General features: G+C 36.3%; 2 protein-coding genes across 9 annotated transcripts in view; both read right to left on the bottom strand.

Annotated features, from left to right (window-relative positions):
* Nucleotides 1-4,410, bottom strand: part of LOC136250663 (adenylate cyclase type 8-like) — a 36,021-nt gene extending 31,611 nt beyond the window's left edge. For all 3 annotated transcript variants that reach the window (XR_010698618.1, XM_066042890.1, XM_066042891.1), the window contains exons 1-3: nt 3,700-4,410; nt 3,130-3,279; nt 460-572 (exon numbers count right to left, since the gene is read on the bottom strand). Coding sequence is in view for 2 of the 3 variants with exons in the window: in XM_066042890.1 (XP_065898962.1) it covers nt 460-572; nt 3,130-3,279; nt 3,700-4,410 (974 nt within the window). In the remaining variant the exon portion in view is untranslated. The remainder of the gene's footprint in view (nt 1-459; nt 573-3,129; nt 3,280-3,699) is intronic.
* A 209-nt stretch (nt 4,411-4,619) lies between these two features.
* Nucleotides 4,620-15,022, bottom strand: LOC136250664 (PHD finger protein 10-like). Of its 6 annotated transcripts, XR_010698621.1 has the most exons (12): nt 14,728-15,022; nt 14,168-14,319; nt 13,317-13,409; nt 11,968-12,084; nt 11,742-11,845; nt 10,304-10,532; nt 10,202-10,252; nt 8,701-8,815; nt 8,035-8,147; nt 7,906-7,988; nt 5,591-5,666; nt 4,712-4,757 (listed from the first exon to the last, which is right to left on the bottom strand). XR_010698621.1 is itself a non-coding variant. In XM_066042892.1 (11 exons), exons 1-11 carry the CDS (start codon nt 14,930-14,932, stop codon nt 4,717-4,719), a joined length of 1,296 nt encoding a protein of 431 aa, XP_065898964.1. In that variant the 5' UTR covers nt 14,933-15,022; the 3' UTR covers nt 4,620-4,716. The 6 variants fall into 6 exon arrangements, 3 of the variants coding, with proteins under 3 accessions (XP_065898964.1, XP_065898966.1, XP_065898965.1); XM_066042892.1 differs by lacking the exon at nt 7,906-7,988 and having other exon boundaries at nt 4,620-4,757; XM_066042894.1 differs by lacking the exon at nt 7,906-7,988 and having other exon boundaries at nt 4,620-4,757; nt 14,168-14,311; nt 14,728-14,858.
* Nucleotides 15,023-18,039: the final 3,017 nt, after the last annotated feature.

Below are 18,039 nucleotides of genomic sequence, written 5' to 3'. Positions count from 1 at the left end.
TTATTCATGTCTTAATAGTTATTATGCAGAGAAGGTACGACACACTCACGTAAGCGCATATAAGATTTGTGCAGAGCAATTAAAAATCAACTTTAGAACAGTTTCATTGAAATCTTGGTGCCAATTGAAAGCTTTTCTTATACGTAATTTAATGGTGCAGTGAACCCCACTGAACCCCACCGGTTTGATTTTAATATATATATATATATACAGGGCGATTGGAGACGTCATCACGTGATTGAAGAGCTCACCGTACGAAATGGAACACAAACGGAAACAATGGAAGAGATAGCACTGGAAATTGTATTCAAGGTCTCCATACTCCCGTAAAGCCAGAGTAAGCATCAGTTTAGAAGTAGAAACATGCAATTAACATGGATAGCGCTTAAAGTGTGTCGTACCTCCTCTGGTTATTATGCAATTTGTCTACTATGCCTTACATACAGATATGCCACAAACCTAACATCCTCAAATTGCTCCATGTGAAGAGATCTGAACTGTCCAGCAGTAATTTCAGTGTACTTTATTTTCTCAGCATATTGTCTGGGTAAGATGGAGTTTAGCAATCTATCCTAGATGATATAAACGTGACACACAAATGAATCGATACATTTTCTCAGCAAGCACACACACACACACGTACAAATAAAATGTGCAGTAAAACAGTATGTAGCACTTTGCGTGGGCAGATCAAAGGATTTTAGGTTATACATATCTGATATTATCCCATATTATAACCCTGTGATTACCCTGTGATTACGGTATTATTTTACAAGTACACAGAAAAATTTGGAATTTTCAACTAGAGTAGGGACCATAGCACATCGATAAAAAGTACTGAAACAAGCTGGAGTAGTGCACGATATTAAATCACAATAAAACAATAAAAAGTGTTATATCCCTACTGTGCATCTTGAGCACAGTAGGGATATAACACTTCTTATTGTTTTACTGTGATTTAATATCGTGCACTACTCCAGCTTGTTTCAGTACTTTTTATCGATGTGCTATGGTCCCTACTCTAGTAAATCTTCTTGTGTGCTTGTTTACCTTTTTAAAAATTATTATGGCTGGTGAACCCACGCATGCAGCATCAAAAGAAAGAAATGGTGCCGCGCACCCCAGCTACTAATTATCATCTGAAAAATGAAGTATCCATTACACTTTGTTGTCAGCTATGTCCAACCCGTTAAACAACACTACGAATCAAGAACTGTTCGAAGAGCACCTCTGCAATCAAAGTAGCCACCATGAAAAATATGAACGATTTCTGCTACGACATTCAAGCCATCATATGCACTACCGCCAAATCAACACTTTTTGCTGTCAGCAAAGATAATGGGACGCAAAGGAGGACACTAGCAAATCTGTGAAGAATGCATTGTATGTACTGTGGTATGTCAAAAGCACGTGTCTGGCTGAAGAAACGTCGAACAGTGACAAAATCAGTCAGTTACTCAGTCAGTTACTCAGTCAGTCAGCAGAAAATTCCATTTAATAATTTTAAAAAAATCCATAGCAACTTGTTGAAAGTGTTTTGGTTCAATCTGGAGGCTTGTTTTGGCTTAGTTTTACCTAACCAATATTGCCTCGTTGTCATCAGGCTGGTTTGTGGGTGATGTTTTTCAAGGGCTACTCTCACACCTACAGGGGCTGTATACAGTACTATCATACTGTATTATGAATCCAGTGGTTACACTCATATTGGCATGAGTGGTTAATCACCTGGTAGGCTATTAGCCTGCAATAGAAGTGTTACATAATAGTTGTAATACAGCCACTCATGGTCTGTCTAATATGTCCACCCAAAGTACGAGGGCTGCAGGCCCGAGGGTGGACATATCAGGCAGACCACTCATGCCCATGTTATGACTATAAAATGTATCACTTTCACACCTCAGATCAAAGGAGCTGCCCAGGCTACAATTGGGCAGTGATTATATAGACATCGAGGCCAAAATCGATTGTGGGGATCAATTAATACTCACGTGATTAGGATGCACGGCTTGGATTTTGTCATGAAAACTACTCAGATGGAGAACATTTTGTTATCCTCACCATCCTATGAGTTGAAAAACATTGGGCTAAGGTGAAAACTAGCACTATTGCTTATTTATTGATCATTTTTGCACATTTTCGAATACGGACACGCCCCCACCACAAAGCTACTACTCTGCACGGAGTAACCACTCTACAAGCAAGCTTACCTGTCTAGGCCTTTAGTGAACTCTGTCCTTTTTCCATAAACAATTCAATAGCACTTATAAAAAACAATAAACTCGCAAAACCAAAATTCTCCATGATATTTCTGGATATGTCCGTTTATCATAACCAAACGTAACCAGCTGCTGACCCATAATCGAAAATTTTAGGTATACATATATAATACATCCAGTGGCTGCACTCGTATTGGCTTGGATGATTGATCGCCTGTACAGGCTATCAGCCTAATAAGTGTTACATATTGGCTGTAACATAGGGCATTCGGGCTATGTATGCCCTCATGCCCGTGCTACAACTATTACATACGTACATGATAAAATGTTATGTGAATATACACTAGACATACAGAAAAACAAGTCACTAAATGTAAGCTTGTACTCATGTGCATACAAAGATAGAGTTTTATGGCCTAGTACGTCAATATCATAGCAGCTTCTAAAACTGGGCACCTTAAACTTGAATTGAATGTATTTTGTAATTCATGAAATATGTATTGCTAAGGAAGTATACCTTGAACAAACCACTTTAAATCACAAATGTAGTACAGTGTCTTAATAGCTGTTTAGTTGGTCTATCATGGTATGCTATACATGGTAGCTTACAAGGCCTGGTATTTAGTCATTATGCAAGCCCTTTTTAAGTGGTTTCAGTTGTGGGCCATACTCCCTTTAAGCAAACATGACAAAATCTGCTTATAGGAAAGCTAACTTTCAACACAGTTTGTAAACAGCTGTTGTTCATTAAACAAATGTTTTATTATTATTATATTCTATAGCTTAAAGCTTGTTTGCTTATGTGGGTGTGTGGACAGACTTACAGATATGGAAGTCAATTTTAGTGCCTGGTTGAAAAAGGCATGACAAGCACATCTACAATCCCTGTTAATACAATACAATACATGCATACCTGATTGTTAACTTGTTTTTGAATATCATCTTGTATTGCTGTAGCTTCATCATACTCTTTGTTAGCCCGGGCTTGTTGCCTCTTCTTCAAAAAGTGAATAATCAAATTGACAACTGAGAATGATGAGTGAATAAAAATATCTGTGAGTATCTAAAGAAAGAAATGGCTGATGATAATTTAGTTGAAGAATAAAAGTAAAGACAGCGTATTAGTAGCAGGTTTAGTTTATAACAAGTTTGCCATATTATAATGAATGATCAAGTGTCACACACTAGCTACATACAGATATATATGGGTATTATTACTTCTTACATACAACACATGTGTATCAACAATAAGGGTGAGTCTCCAAAATTTGGTCACATATAAAGCCTTACCATTCTGGTGATAGTATGAAATTGATGAACTGTCAAAATTCCCCCGTTGCACTATACTGTACATTATGTTTAGCACTTTTCATGCAATGACTGTTACTTGCATATAATGAATGATCAAGTGTCACACACTAGTTACATACAGATGTATATGGGTATTATTACTTCTTACATACAACACATGTGTATCATGTACCTGCCACTGTAATGTTTCAGATAGGTGATACTGTAAGCCAACAGTAATGAATGAGTTGCAGATGATAACAAAAATGAAGGCACCTCCTGAAGCTAACAATGTTTTAACAATCCCTTGATGATAGTACAGAAGAGTAAGTGACAGCACATGCGCATACAACAGCAGTGAAACCATGTTACTAGCACCATACTCGCTGACATTCACTAGAATGCTTCCAGCAGGCACAAACACCATTCCTATTAACCATAGGAATGCTATCACATAATGCTCCTGTTGTTCAACAACTTGAGGAAAAAATGGAATTACAAGAAAAATAAAGCCACTGCAAGAAAAGATATATGGCATCACTGACAGGGATAGCGAAAAGCTCAATTCAGTTATGTCATCAAACATCTTATCATCCCCTCTGACAAATACTGAAAAGCCAAATGAAACACATAGGACACTGAGCAAAAGAAAAAATATGCTTTTTGTTTGCATCTGTGGAACAATCCAATCTTGAAACGCCCTTTCAAACTCTGATCTTGATATTTGTTGCTTATCATTGACCAGGGTAGTAAATAACTCCTTCACTTTCACCCATGTGGTTGACAGACTAAACTTGGACTTATATCTGCTATCACTTTGTTCAGAAATGGTGACAGAAGGTGATGACACAGCCATCGGCGACACTCTAGATGATCTAGGCTTAAAGAACTTCATCCTGATCATACCACTTCACTTCAAATGGTATACTTGATACAAACAGTGGCTTTAAATACTCAAGGTCTAGGATACTTGAGCAAGGAATGGTGCAACATACCAAAATTCGGTAAATGATCACAAAGAAATACTGTTGCTTAACTGTAGTTATAAGTGCATGGTGAAATGCTACAAAATGTAAGCACAGGGTATTCAAAGACATTTTAATGTGAGTAGGAATGAGTTTGTAAAAGTATACAAAGTCACATTGTATATTACTGTAAATGTCATTGTCCCTTATATAATATCTATGTAGTTGAAGTTATATGTAAATCTTTAATTATCACTTGAGGTGCACAGTGAACATAACCAATGACCTGAAACAAGAATTAAGACATACAGTGCATACTACAAAATCACATTCAATAAAAGTAACACATTGCAGTAAGTCATGTACATGGCCCTAGAATTGATAATAGTACAAACTTTTCTTACCATGCCACAAATGGAAGCTACCTTGCTGTTGCACTTCCCACAAGGGGCCAGGCTCTGCAGTATTGCTGAAAATCTTTATTTGGTATATAGTTAAAATAATACCTTGGTATGGTATTACTAAATACAAGTACTGCCCATAAATAAAAACAATATTGGTCTAAGAGGTATTTACTGTAGTAAGTGGAAAGGCAAACTTTTTTTTGCACATACTGTAAGCATGCCGAATATTTTAATGACACAACATCATATTACTACTATATATTCAGTACTTTCAATATTTCAGTATCACAGTTTCAGTTTTAGGTCTCCATATATTGTACGTATAGTGGCTCTATTAGTACCTCGGGATGACTAATTATAGGTATATCACAGAGCCCTGCTTCCCACAAGTACATGAAGATAATTAGATTCATTCATTTCTGTATAACCTTTTGTATTGCAATCAAACAAATTATACATTATCATGGGATGATTTATATACTCCCCTAGTTAATTGACTACTGCTGACATACTGTAACAAGTAGACAGATAGATGATAGATAGATAGATAGATAGATAGATAGATAGATAGATAGATAGATAGATAGATAGATAGATAGATAGATAGATAGATAGATAGATAGATAGATAGATAGATAGATAGATAGATAGATAGATAGATAGGATAGGATAGATAACTAGACAAACAAACTGCTGTAATGTAAAAATATCTCACCTGAAGGAATTTCTTTTAGGCCAACACAAAATGAATGATAACCTCTATCACATGTATCACAGCACATCATCTTATCCTACACATGTACATTGTAGGTATTAAGGCTGAAACAGATAACCACATTATCTGGATAATAATTTACTATCTGGATAGTAACAGGATAGTTTCTAATCATTCATAGCAATTTTTGTGTTACATTTTCCTTGATATATAGCCTCCGCAACTTAATATTACTACAAACATTTGAGTTAATTACATTTGCACGTTATATTTGTTTTTATTCTAAAGCACTACAGTTGTAAAACAAGCATGTTCACTATATATAGCAAGCAATGATGCCACCATCCATACGATATGTATGTACGTGAACTGAAGTTTATGTAAATCATGCCATTCATAATAGAAAGGAGGATAGCAGTTGGATTTCATTTACATGTACATATATACAGCATCTTGATGCATTGGTACAATTTAAAAAAATTGTTAATATAAGAATGAATTAGGGTTCCAGTGATAAATGTATTACAACATAGATATGTGGGAAAATCCCTACATTGGCATGTTGCACCGCCATCTGCTCAATGTCAAAGTAGGATTTTCCTACATAGCTATGTTGTAATACCATTACTACATATAACTTGTTTTGCTACCTCTTACTACTACATTCTTAATTGCTAATTGTACTAGTGTGTTAACTTATTTTTGTTATAGTGAAAGAATGGCTCCGATCTGACTGAATGCATGCCCCAACTATATCAATTACTGGAAAGTGTTGTTGCCATTTTGCTTTGTTTCCAGCTTTGTTCCATCCGTTATACAGCACTACAAACAAAGAGCAATGCAAGAAGCGCCTCTGCAATCAATCCAGTCACTACGGAAACTGCTGTGATTACTGTAAATGTACTCCGATTATCAATTACTGGAAAGTGAATGGCTATTCTGCCTCATTTTCATTTTCATCCATCATATATGTACAGTGTTACAAACTAAGAACAAATCAATCCACTCACTATGGAAATTATGGAAGATTCTTGTAAAAGCCAGCTTGCACTCTACCACAAATCAACACCTTCGAGAAAGAAATAGGACAAAACGGAGGACAAAGATAACTCCACTAGGGCTGTGCGATAATGGTAAAACCTATATCTCGATAAGTGACAACCATTTTATCCCGATAGTCGATATTGTCTCAATAATGATGTGACACCATAAGACAGTTTTGTAAACACAGTTTTACATATTTGTTGACATAAAGTCACGTAGTACTTGTTAAGTCAAAATTTTTATCACTTCGGCACTTCCCCAACTAGTTAGACACCTTTCCACAAGTTTTCATCTGACTGTGGTTGATTTACAATAGATACGAAAATTTACTATAAGCGGATTTTGTCAAACACTTTGGATAGGTCCAAGAGGATTATGTCAGTTTGAAGCCCAGAGTCTAGGGAACCACCAATATTGTTTTATCTTGATAAGCAAATTCATTATCTTACAGATATCTAGCTAATCTTTTTATCTAAATTATCTCCCAGCTCATCTCAGGCCAAAGCGACATTGAACACAAGTCCATAGTATTAGCAATAGCTTGGCTGAAGGAAACAGTTAGTCAGAGTTAAGTAGAGTTAGGTTTTGGGTCACTCTGAAGGCACTTTCAGGCTTGATTATGTTTAATCAATACCGCCAAGCTGTTTTGAAGGAAAAGTGAAGGCTGTATTTTGGTGATATTGAAGGGCAAGAAATCCAAACTTCCATGATCCCTACTGTACAGTACTACCATATTGTATGATAAATACAGACAATAACGGAACTAACCATTCAATGTAACTAGTGCTGTGAACCTGCAGAGTTTACTAAAACCGGTTATTGGAAGGTGAATAATTGGATATTGACCAGTTATTGTCTGATTGTAAATTTGCAGACATTATGGTACTAAACATGCCTGTTGAGCCTTAGGGTGGTACCAAAGTGACCATCAACATCCTGTCTTACAATAACAGTTATTACAATCACATGTTTACACATGCTTTGAGGTTATGTTATGATGTTAACACTTGTCAGCAGGGGTAATTTATGGTTTACCGAGTGGGTGGGCAAAGCAACACTAAATGAAACTGTCAGTAACTGTAAAAGCTAATGCAACTCGTCTACATAAAATAGTAGCTATATTTCACAGATCTTGTACAATATGACCATATTAACAAGTAATGCTTTCTGTTTATATAATGTAGATTCCGCACTTGTATATAGTGTATTATACACATTTGCTACTGTATATAAATAGCCTATTACCGTATTTCCTTGGTTAAATGCCACACCTTTAATAGTAGCTGGTGTCACAATCAATGTGGGCTTAAACATCGTTTTCAAGCATTGAGTAGTAGTCAATTTGGAATAGTCGCTGTAACCTTATTCAACTAGTTAACCTTAATTAAATTAAATCTGACCTCTTCTCCAGGGTCCTCACAAATAGAGCATGTTTTACATTCCAAGCACTGCCAGTTGTAATGTTTAGCTGCCTTAGCCGTCTTCAAACTCATTTGCAGACATGATGGATGCACTACAGTACAGACACACCTACAGTAAAATACTGTACAACTACATACACCTGTATATTGCATGGTATACATGTATAGATAATTGTTTTGTGTAAAAGCACTGTTAGTGTAATATACTTACTAAGATACCTATACAACCTGTCAAATAGTAAACCAGTGTAAGTATATTAAAATTACTGAGTTATGTAACAATTTTAACTGAATCTTAGGTTTCTTAGACCAAACTTAGCTAAGTACGGGTTGATAGGTCCCCAATAATAAAAATACCTGAAAAATGATCTGCATGTCAACCATATTGCTGTGTCACTCATCAATAGCCTGCTATATGGTAAAATCTTCACATTGTGATGGACACCTCTACTGAAAATGTGACGACTGAATATTTTGTACCAAAAAACAAAGGGTCATTAGGTCCTGAGAAACAAAAAGATTTAGCTGAAGTGGCCTACTGTAACTGATAAGCTTTGAATTGTAACTTGAATGCTATACAGTACTTATACAACGTACACGTGGGTAATACACACATGTACTGTACATAAATATGTACATACAAACCTCCATTGGCACATTTAGAGCAGTGCAATAAAGCTTCAGGAAGACCTTTTAAATTAGATGTTTTATAACAAATATGACAAAGTGTTGCACGCAGCCTTTTTATTGAAGATAATGTCTAAAACAAACAAATACATACTTAAACTACAAAGCATATACACATACATGGAATAGTTGTGACATCAGCATAAGGGCTTTGCCTATATGTACGCCCGACAGTCTAATGGTCACAGGCCTGTGGGCAACCAAATGCCCCATGTTACAGTTAAATGAGTGTAACCACCGGATATACAGTATTATATATGCATGTCTAAAAATTTCAATTATGGGTCAGCAGCTGGTTATGTTCAGTTATGATGAACTAGAGATATCACAGAGAATTTCGGTTATGCGAGTTTAATGTTTTGTTTAGTGCTATCAAATCGTTTATGGAATAATTGCAGAGTTTACTAAAGGCCTAGATAGGTAAGCTTGCTTGTAGAATAGAAACGTGCAGAAACGCTTGGTGAATAAGCTACAGCACTAGTTCTCACCTTAGCCCAATGTTTCTCAATTTATAGGATAGCAAGGATAACAAAACTCTCTCCATCTGAGTGTTTTTCATGGCAAAATCCAGGTAATGCATACTAATAGTGTGAGCATTAAATCGATCCCCACATGTGACCTTAATGTCTATATAATTGCTGACCAGATATACATTTTGTATCTGGGCTACACACAAAATGTAGCCAAGCGGTTCCTTTGATCTAAGGTGTGAAAGTGTTGCATACATACATACACATGTACATACATAAATACATACGTACATACATACACACACTCAGTTATCCGAACCTCTTGGGACCAGGGGTGGTCCATAGGTCTGAAAAGTCCATATCTCTGAAACTGCATAAATAACCTTACAAATTATCAACTACCCTAATAGAACAATCACTACTCTAATAGAGCAGTCATTTCCGTAGTTCGGTTAACTGAGAATCTGGATAAGTGGGGTCTGGATAACTGAGGTTCTACTGTACATACATACATACATACATACATACATACATACATACATACATACATACATACATACATACATACATACATACATACATACATACATACATACATACATACATACATACATACATACATACATACATACATACATGCATACATACAGGTACATACATACATACAGGTACATACATACATACATAACATAACATAACAAAGCAAAGCCAAAGCCTACAGCAGCCATGCAAAACAATTAGTCACCCAGAAAATCAGCACTGGGATGCCTAAGCACTACTCAGGTGATTGAGGCAAATCCTCCTGAGGCAGGGCTAGTAATCCGCAGGAGGACTGTCCAGGTCTCACGGAGAGGGGTCACGGAACCACAACAACCCCAACACCGCTAAATAAGACAAGCACATACATGCATTCATGCATACATACAAACAGTACATAATATAAGGTATTTGTTTTCATGTACATACATACATACATATACAGACTGTACTTTAGGTAAACCTGGTCTCTTCCTAACAGGGGTATCAGATTCATTGAACTTCTACAACACACAAAGATTAAAACACACTAAAATATTGTACATACACTGTACCTTAGTGGCATCTGTAGTTATTAACCTCTGATTAATATCAAGCTTATGACTTGCAACAGTGGTAGTAGCAGTAGTGGCTTTGCTATTGGTAGCAATAGTAGTAGTAGTAGTAGTAGTAGCAGTAGTACAATGTGCTGAGTTAGAGGATATAATCACACTGGCTGACTGAGTTTGTGGCTTATCCAGTACTGTATTAATGGGTAAGCATCTCAACTCTGCTGTAGTATACCTACAGTACAAACACAATGTAACAGTATGTGAAACACTTGAGATACAGTATGTGCACTGAAACATGCAAAAATGCATACTTGCACATGCTAGTTCACAGCACCATACTTAGTGCATATAAAAAAAATCCTTGCATGTGATTGTATAATGATATTTGGATGAAAATGAATTGTTAAAACTTTGTATGGAGTTTGTTCCCACATCCAAGTATTGCATAGAGTCATCATGCAGCAGGTACAGTTCATCATCAACAATATAAGTAATCATGAATGACCTTCTAACATTGTATATTTATAAGTACTCCTTCGTGCAGGTAGTCATGTATGTTGATAACTTGGGTTCTTCAGCATGTACATACAGCAACTACAGGTTGCCTTCATGTCTGCTGATTGGTGTAGATGGAATTGCACTTGATGGTCAATCCTGATTCCTTTAATAAAGGTACCAGTCCCCCATGCCCCTGTATTGGTCACAATGACTTGACTTTTGTGCTGGTCCATAGGGCAGAGTATTTGCATCAGAATTAGTGTGTTTCATTTTGCGATAGAGATGTTGCTTTACACGAAAAAGGTGGAGAGTTTCATCATTAAACCATTACACACTCACCTCTCAATTTGCGGACAACTACATTTGTACAGAATTATCAGCCATCCTTAAGCAAGACTATAGTAGGTCTCTTCATCAGTCATGATTGGGTTTGTAGTGCTCTTCAAGCCAGGTGCTAACTTACAGAACACGATAAAAATCTGATCATGAACAGACTGATACTCTATACATTTAGAAAGTTTAAAGCTTAGTTGTTTTTCTTAGTTAAGTATATGAAAAACTATAGGCAAATAAAGTTCTGCACGTGGGCATTCATAGGCACCAGTTGCAATCTATCATCCTACTTGAATGTATATAACATATTCACTAGGGCAACTTCTGCATCACGGGGCAAGTACCAGTGCTAATAATCTGTACTATCGTACAACAAAAGATTTTGATGAAAGGAAAATTTGATGAATCTGCACTTCATCAGTATTGATGAATTAAATATTAAATCTAATCACATACTTTTAGGGGCATTTATGGACATGCAGCATGTTGACAAATTAAAATTTAACTCAAATTCATCAAATTTTTCTTTCACCAAAATTTCTTATGATACATGCTCATTCCAAGCACTCATTTTTTGCCTTAGAAAAATGTTAACAAAGTGGAAACTCACTTTCTATACATTTCTTGGTACTGTCCTGGTATAAGAGCAACAGGATATCGACACTTTACCTTACAACCTTTATCAACAGGATTTCTTACTGGTTGATGAATTATCTATTATAATAGAGAATAAAGCATCATGTGCAGTGCAGCTTACAACTTCCACTACATTGTAGTATGTACTGTAGTGTACACCTCACTGATCAAACGTTATAATCAATGCTTGCTGTACATACCCTAGTTTGTCCGTCATAGTAATTAGTCCACCGGTTGTTTAGTAATTTGCCATTGTATTCAGATACTTGCTGCACAGCATTTCTAACTGCAGTTTTATAATCAGTATCTTTTAAAAACTGTGGTCATATATACAAAGAGAAAATGTGCAATATGAAATTGTCCTATGTAAGCACAGCTTGTAACGATAACTTACTAACATATGGTAAAAATTACAGTACACCAAATTTAATGTACGTACATACATACATTACAAACAGCAAAATGTACTCATAAGAAATATGTAAAGAATTAAAACATACACTAACACTTAATACTATATTCATACTTTATGGCACAGTTTTTAGGGGAGGAAAGGGGGGGAGAGAAAGGAGGGGAATTTTGCTCCCTCTTGCTGGAATTAACTGCCCTTCTGTCTCACTTCCTGCTACTATCACAAGATAGAACAAAATTTACAACACTAACAGAAGGATGAATTCTATAACAGTATTGAAGGTAATTAGTTTTTGATTATATCCACATGTGTCTAAGTGAATTAGACTCTCGACTATATAAAAGCCTGCTGAAGTGTATTTGTTTGCAGTATTGGCAGTTCAGTACACTTGTACTGAATACGTACAAATTTTGAGGGACACAATTTTTGCAGATTTTGTAGTTACTTGGCTGCTGCAAAATTTTCATCTGTGAAAATTAACTATTATCAGGGTTAATAGGAGCTCTATGCTTTTTAATAGAAGAAATGAGTGATCCTAGAAAACAAAACCATGAAAATCTTTGTTAATCTGTGAAAATTATGTGCCTTGAAAATTTGTACGTATACAGTATTTTGGATGAAGTTACCATCAGATTGTTTTTCTTTGCCGCTCTTATTGATTTCCCACCCTACTGATGCACCACCCTGGTGAAGCATGTTTAAATGGTTGTGCATGCTCGTCTACTTTTCCTATCAAAACTTTAGCGATTTAGTTTTGTTGAAATTACTTTCAAATTCAATCTCATACTACCTGTTTTCCTTCATGTGGGAATGCCCTCAGACTCCCATGGGAAACCATGTATGAATGTTTATGTATAAATGTTTATGCATGGGTTAACCTTATTGAAACTTGCTTCCAGATTCTATCTTGTGATGCCAATTTAAAAAAAAACCCTGGGAATCATGCTCAGACCCCACCTAGCTGATCCCCCCTTTGATGGTAGAATACCTTGAATTGCCACCTCTGGGTTGGATTTCTCGAAAAATCACTGTGGCAGATTATACAGCATACAGTTGTACGTCAAAATTACCAACTTTAATACAGCAATATGTGCTACTACAGGTGTACAAAATATACAAAAAAAAAACACACATTACCTCCTCTTGGGAAAGAGATATCTGCTTGGATAGCTCAGAATTTTGCTGTACTGCAACATCTAAGTACTTCTGATTAAGATGCTCAGTGTATTCCTAACAAGATACAGTATGTGTGGTATAGTACATACACATGTTTTACAGATCAGCTGTGTTGGTAGCTGCATAGTTCAGACCTGACAAAAATCAAATAGCTTAAATTTCTTTAATACTGTAATACATGTACTGTGTAACTCATTTAAACTTAATTTCATATGTAATACCACTTTCACCTCAGATCAAAGGAATTTACACCAGTATATATACATTGAGATGTATCCTGGGAAAGTGGTTTCACTTCAAACTAGGGCTGAGCGATACTACCGTTTTAGCGATATATCGCGATATTTTGAAAGTATCGATATCGCAATATTTTGTTATTAACTATCGTGATACCATGCCTGTACATTACTGTCATTAAAAATCCATTTGTTATACTGTACTAGGCTAAGAATCCTTGTAAGTGATAAAGTCCACCCACCTGGTTTTCCCTGCAGAGAGGTGTGAACACCACAACATAACCTCAAAGCATGTGTTACAATAATTGTTACTGTAAACAAGAATGATAGTGGCTAGTTTACTATCACCTATAAGGACTTCCTGCAGGAATGCTGAGCAATACAGTATGTAGCAGCAGCTATGATTGACTTATTCATAAGTATTGTGAACTATTCAGTATCGTGAATAGTGGCTTCAGTATCGATCGTGATACTAAAATGGCAGTATCGCTCAGCCCTACTTCAAACAGCAAGTCACTTTCATCAAAGTGAGCATAGCCTTGATGTCATTAGTGTGCATTCCTTCTGTAAGCTCACTTTGTACTTTGCAGGAAACTCTTCTTGCATTACAGCCATAACATCATCAGACTTGACAGCTAGCAAGCCAAGATTACTCTGCGTTTCAGTAACATAGCCCATTTCCACAAGATATTTACGTTCTTCATAATCTAATGTTCTCCGCTGTATATCTGCAGAACAATTGCAGATAGCTATAGCATTTATTTAAACTAATGCAAGAGGACCTCAAATAGCTTAATCATTTGGCCATCACTGCAGCCAATATTTTGAAGTACAGTGTAGTTACCCTATATAGCCCAAATATTTTGAGGGACAAAATTTTCAGGGTTGAGCAGTCAAACTGCTTTAGGTTAAGGTCTAAATATTCCAAAACCTCGAAATCTGCAAAAAATTTCCTCAAAATATTTAGATTATATGGTGGTACTGCTGTAAGTGCTTTTACACTAGTTCATTCAAAACTAAACTAGATACCTGGACTGATATGTAAAAGGATTTAGTGTAAGCATAGGTGCAAGGTAACAAATATACATGAGCCAGGTTTTGCAGAATCTACTTAAACGCACACAAAATAAATTAACCTGGGTATTTTCTTTGAAATGCTCGAAGTTCTAGAAACTCGCTAACATGTTCTTGCAGCATAAAACACTCTGCTTCAGGATCAGACAATGGCCAACAATACTCGAACAGCTTAGAAGCTGGAAAATAACTGTTAGATACTGACAAATCCTCTTCCTCCGTTTCTTCTGTTCCGTCTCCTCGTGGTGTCTTACTGTATAATGTCATTGAAAACGTTTATGTCTATGCGTCTGGTAAACCGTATCTCGCTATTTTAAAATTAATTTTTGATGTGCCAATACGGAGTGGCTATTCGCACGCCAGTCACGTGATGTTATTATTTTACGGATGGTACACCGTTCATTTATCTCCGAAAACTACACGTGGCTTTGAGCGGGATTTTTCTTTCTTTGTGTAGCATGCCATTTTGATCCCTTTCCAAAAGTCTGCATGGATCTGCCCCTGGTGTGTGTCATTTTTTTCTATCACATTACACTGCTTGAAGGTTCTTAGTTTACTAATTTGTTAAGATGCCTTACTGTAGTTATACTGATAGTAAAGTGTCAGTAAACTTAAGTATATGGAACATAATTATTTTACTAAGTTTTAAACTCTCAGTAAAACATCAGTGATGCGGGTTTACTGAAAAACTACTAAAATAACAAACAATTAACTGTTCCATATACTGGGGATATACCACTGTAGTAAACTAAGATACTTCAAGCAGTGTTATAGGCTCAATTGTCTTGATTTGACAATTAATGCCCAGTGAATCCTGGTGCTGACTCCTGCTTGTCGTATTACAGAAATTTTTCCAATTTTAGAATCGAATTCTGTCCATTGTCATGATTCCTCAGAGTTGTAGACCCCCTAGCCACAGTTCGATAACTAAACAAGGGGATTCTACTTGTTCTACTGGAGAAACAATGAAAGTGATGTATGTGATGGAATTAAGGTAAAATTCAACCTTGTCTATGCTTGTATGCTAATGATAAATTTCTTTATTTACTGTAGAATGGCATCGCTCTTGCGTTGGAAGAGGCCAAGAGAATGAATGCTGTTGGAGAAATGTGGTTTTGTAACTAAGGGATGTGAGGATGCATTTGGCGATGTTTTTGACTCAGACTGCATGACTCCTATTGGATTATTTTGATCTAATTAATCTGCTACTTTACAGTGTGTGCTATTTTTTAAATCTCTACTTATTAATTTTACCATATCAGGTTATAAACTCTGACTAACTGATTATGAACTTCATGCATTTTACCATGCAGTTTGGTAGCTATATAGGTGTGTCTAACATAGAGACATTTGCATGCTTGCATGTTTTACGATGGTTAGCTATAATATGTAAGTACACAACCCACAGCTAGCAGTCCACAGCAGAGAAATGATGTGCATGCATGGTGTGTCCTTGGACTCACATGACCAAATTTGGTGACGCATCCATCATACTTCCCGCATGCACGTACACACCCTGAAGATGTATGCCATAGTAAAGGATCTATGTGTACACACATGCCAACTGCATCTGCATGTCTTCCCTTAGTAACCGTGTGAATAGCTCTGAGCAAGGCTATTCGCACGGTAGTGTTTATTCTAGGGCTGTTAGGGGGGAAACTTTCTCCCCCTAAAATTTCAGATTCACCCCCTAAAATTGTGAGTGACACTTAAGGTTAAGCTTATTTTTTAAATGACACCCAAAACTTATCAAAATGCTCTCAGATTCAATCTCAGAGTGTTTTAATATTTTCCCAGGTTAAAAATTGCAAACACAATCTTAAAATGCTCTCAGATTTAGTATCAGATCATCTAATTTTTAAAAGTCTCCTAGGGTACATATATAACCAACAAAAATTCCTACTGACGTGATAGCTATTCAATACCTGAGAGCCCAAGTTTCTTAGTTTTTTCTAAATAGCTGTCAAAATGGGTGTCCCCTGGCATGCACAGCCAGCAAATATACCCACTGATTAATCTCAGAAAGCCTGATTTTTAAAAAATTTCCATCATAATCACAAAAATACCCTAATATTCAATTTCAAATATAGCCTAAGTTTCTTGGAAGACATCCACCCATACAGATCTTTTAATTTGCTAGTGATTGGTGGTATCATACAATAATGGTCAATACATGATCTCACACAAACTTTTTATTCAACAGACTACTAATAGCATACATAGCATATAAAAATATTACATCATTATGTCATCACTACTACATCCATGCATCAAGCTCTACCAACCATAGAATCACACTAAAATCAAAATCAACACTGATGACACAGCCTTAAATGACTAAACAGCTTATTATTTCAACTTTTTAACATAATTGTGAACTTGGACAACTATATGTAGGTTTTCACCTGGTCACCCCCCCCCCCCCCCCCCCCCCCCCAAATAAGAAATCCTAGAATAAATACTGGCACGGTAATGTATGAATAGCTCTGTGCTATTTGCATGTGACCGTGCGAATAGCTTTATTCTATTCACACGTGACTGTGCGAATAGCAACTGCCTAATTTATATTACGGCATGCAAGCATTAAAATCACAGTACAAACCACAAACTGAGAGTTGTTAGCTACCCAATATCATATTCACTACTCTAAACAGAAAACAGCCATCATAAATGATGAACTGACCGCAAGCATGACCTAAAAGCCTGTGTAAAAATGGCAAGGCCATATGTTGTCACGTATGAAAAAGATAAACAGATGAAGTAACTGGATCCAGCTACTCTTTACATGATATCCACTCTGAGGATAGGATACACTGCTGGGCAGCAGCATCATCTATATTGCCAGTGTCTATGTTCTAATAGACTAATACAGAAGACCTTGATGCAGACGTATTGCATTAACACAAAGTTTACCTAAACAACACACTTGTGAAAACATAAAATTATATATACTATATAATATATATATATAGCTATGCATATTGTTTGCTTATGCAAAACAGTGCCCAAAGAGGGCTCAGTGAGTTGAAAAAGTGGAGATTGAATTCAGGTTGGTTAATAACTTTTGGAATTAACATGCAACACAGCTGATTGTGGTTTTGACAGGAATGTAGCACTGTAGCACTAGTGTGGTTAAAGACTCACGTAAAAGCATGTACTGTAGTAGCGATCTTAGGAGTTGCCACACGATGAGCACTGAATTTGCTAAAGTACCTCAATACATGATACATGCTCTGGCTGTCAAGTAACCGACACAAAGAAAGAATTTAGATAAATAAACAGCTTATCAGTACTGTCAAGAGTCCACATTTATTACTTGGTACTATATAACCCTATATATTTTGAGGGAAAACTTTCAGGTTTTGGGTGTTAAC

This window comes from Dysidea avara, chromosome 3, assembly GCF_963678975.1.
Source record: "Dysidea avara chromosome 3, odDysAvar1.4, whole genome shotgun sequence".
Lineage (NCBI taxonomy): Eukaryota > Metazoa > Porifera > Demospongiae > Dictyoceratida > Dysideidae > Dysidea > Dysidea avara.
The sequence above is the reverse complement of the archived record's forward strand: the minus strand, read 5'-3'. Positions and strand labels throughout refer to the sequence as shown.

Excerpts from the sequence above, each read along its gene's own strand:
- LOC136250664 (XM_066042892.1), bottom strand. The coding sequence starts at position 14,932 with ATGACATTATACAGTAAGACACCACGAGGAGACGGAACAGAAGAAACG. Across the intron at positions 5,667-8,034 it reads GTGAGGACCCTGGAGAAGAG|GATAAGATGATGTGCTGTGA; the intron begins GTCAGATTTAAT and ends GTACATGTGTAG. Across the intron at positions 4,758-5,590 it reads CCTAAAAGAAATTCCTTCAG|GTCATTGGTTATGTTCACTG; the intron begins GTGAGATATTTT and ends TTCTTGTTTCAG.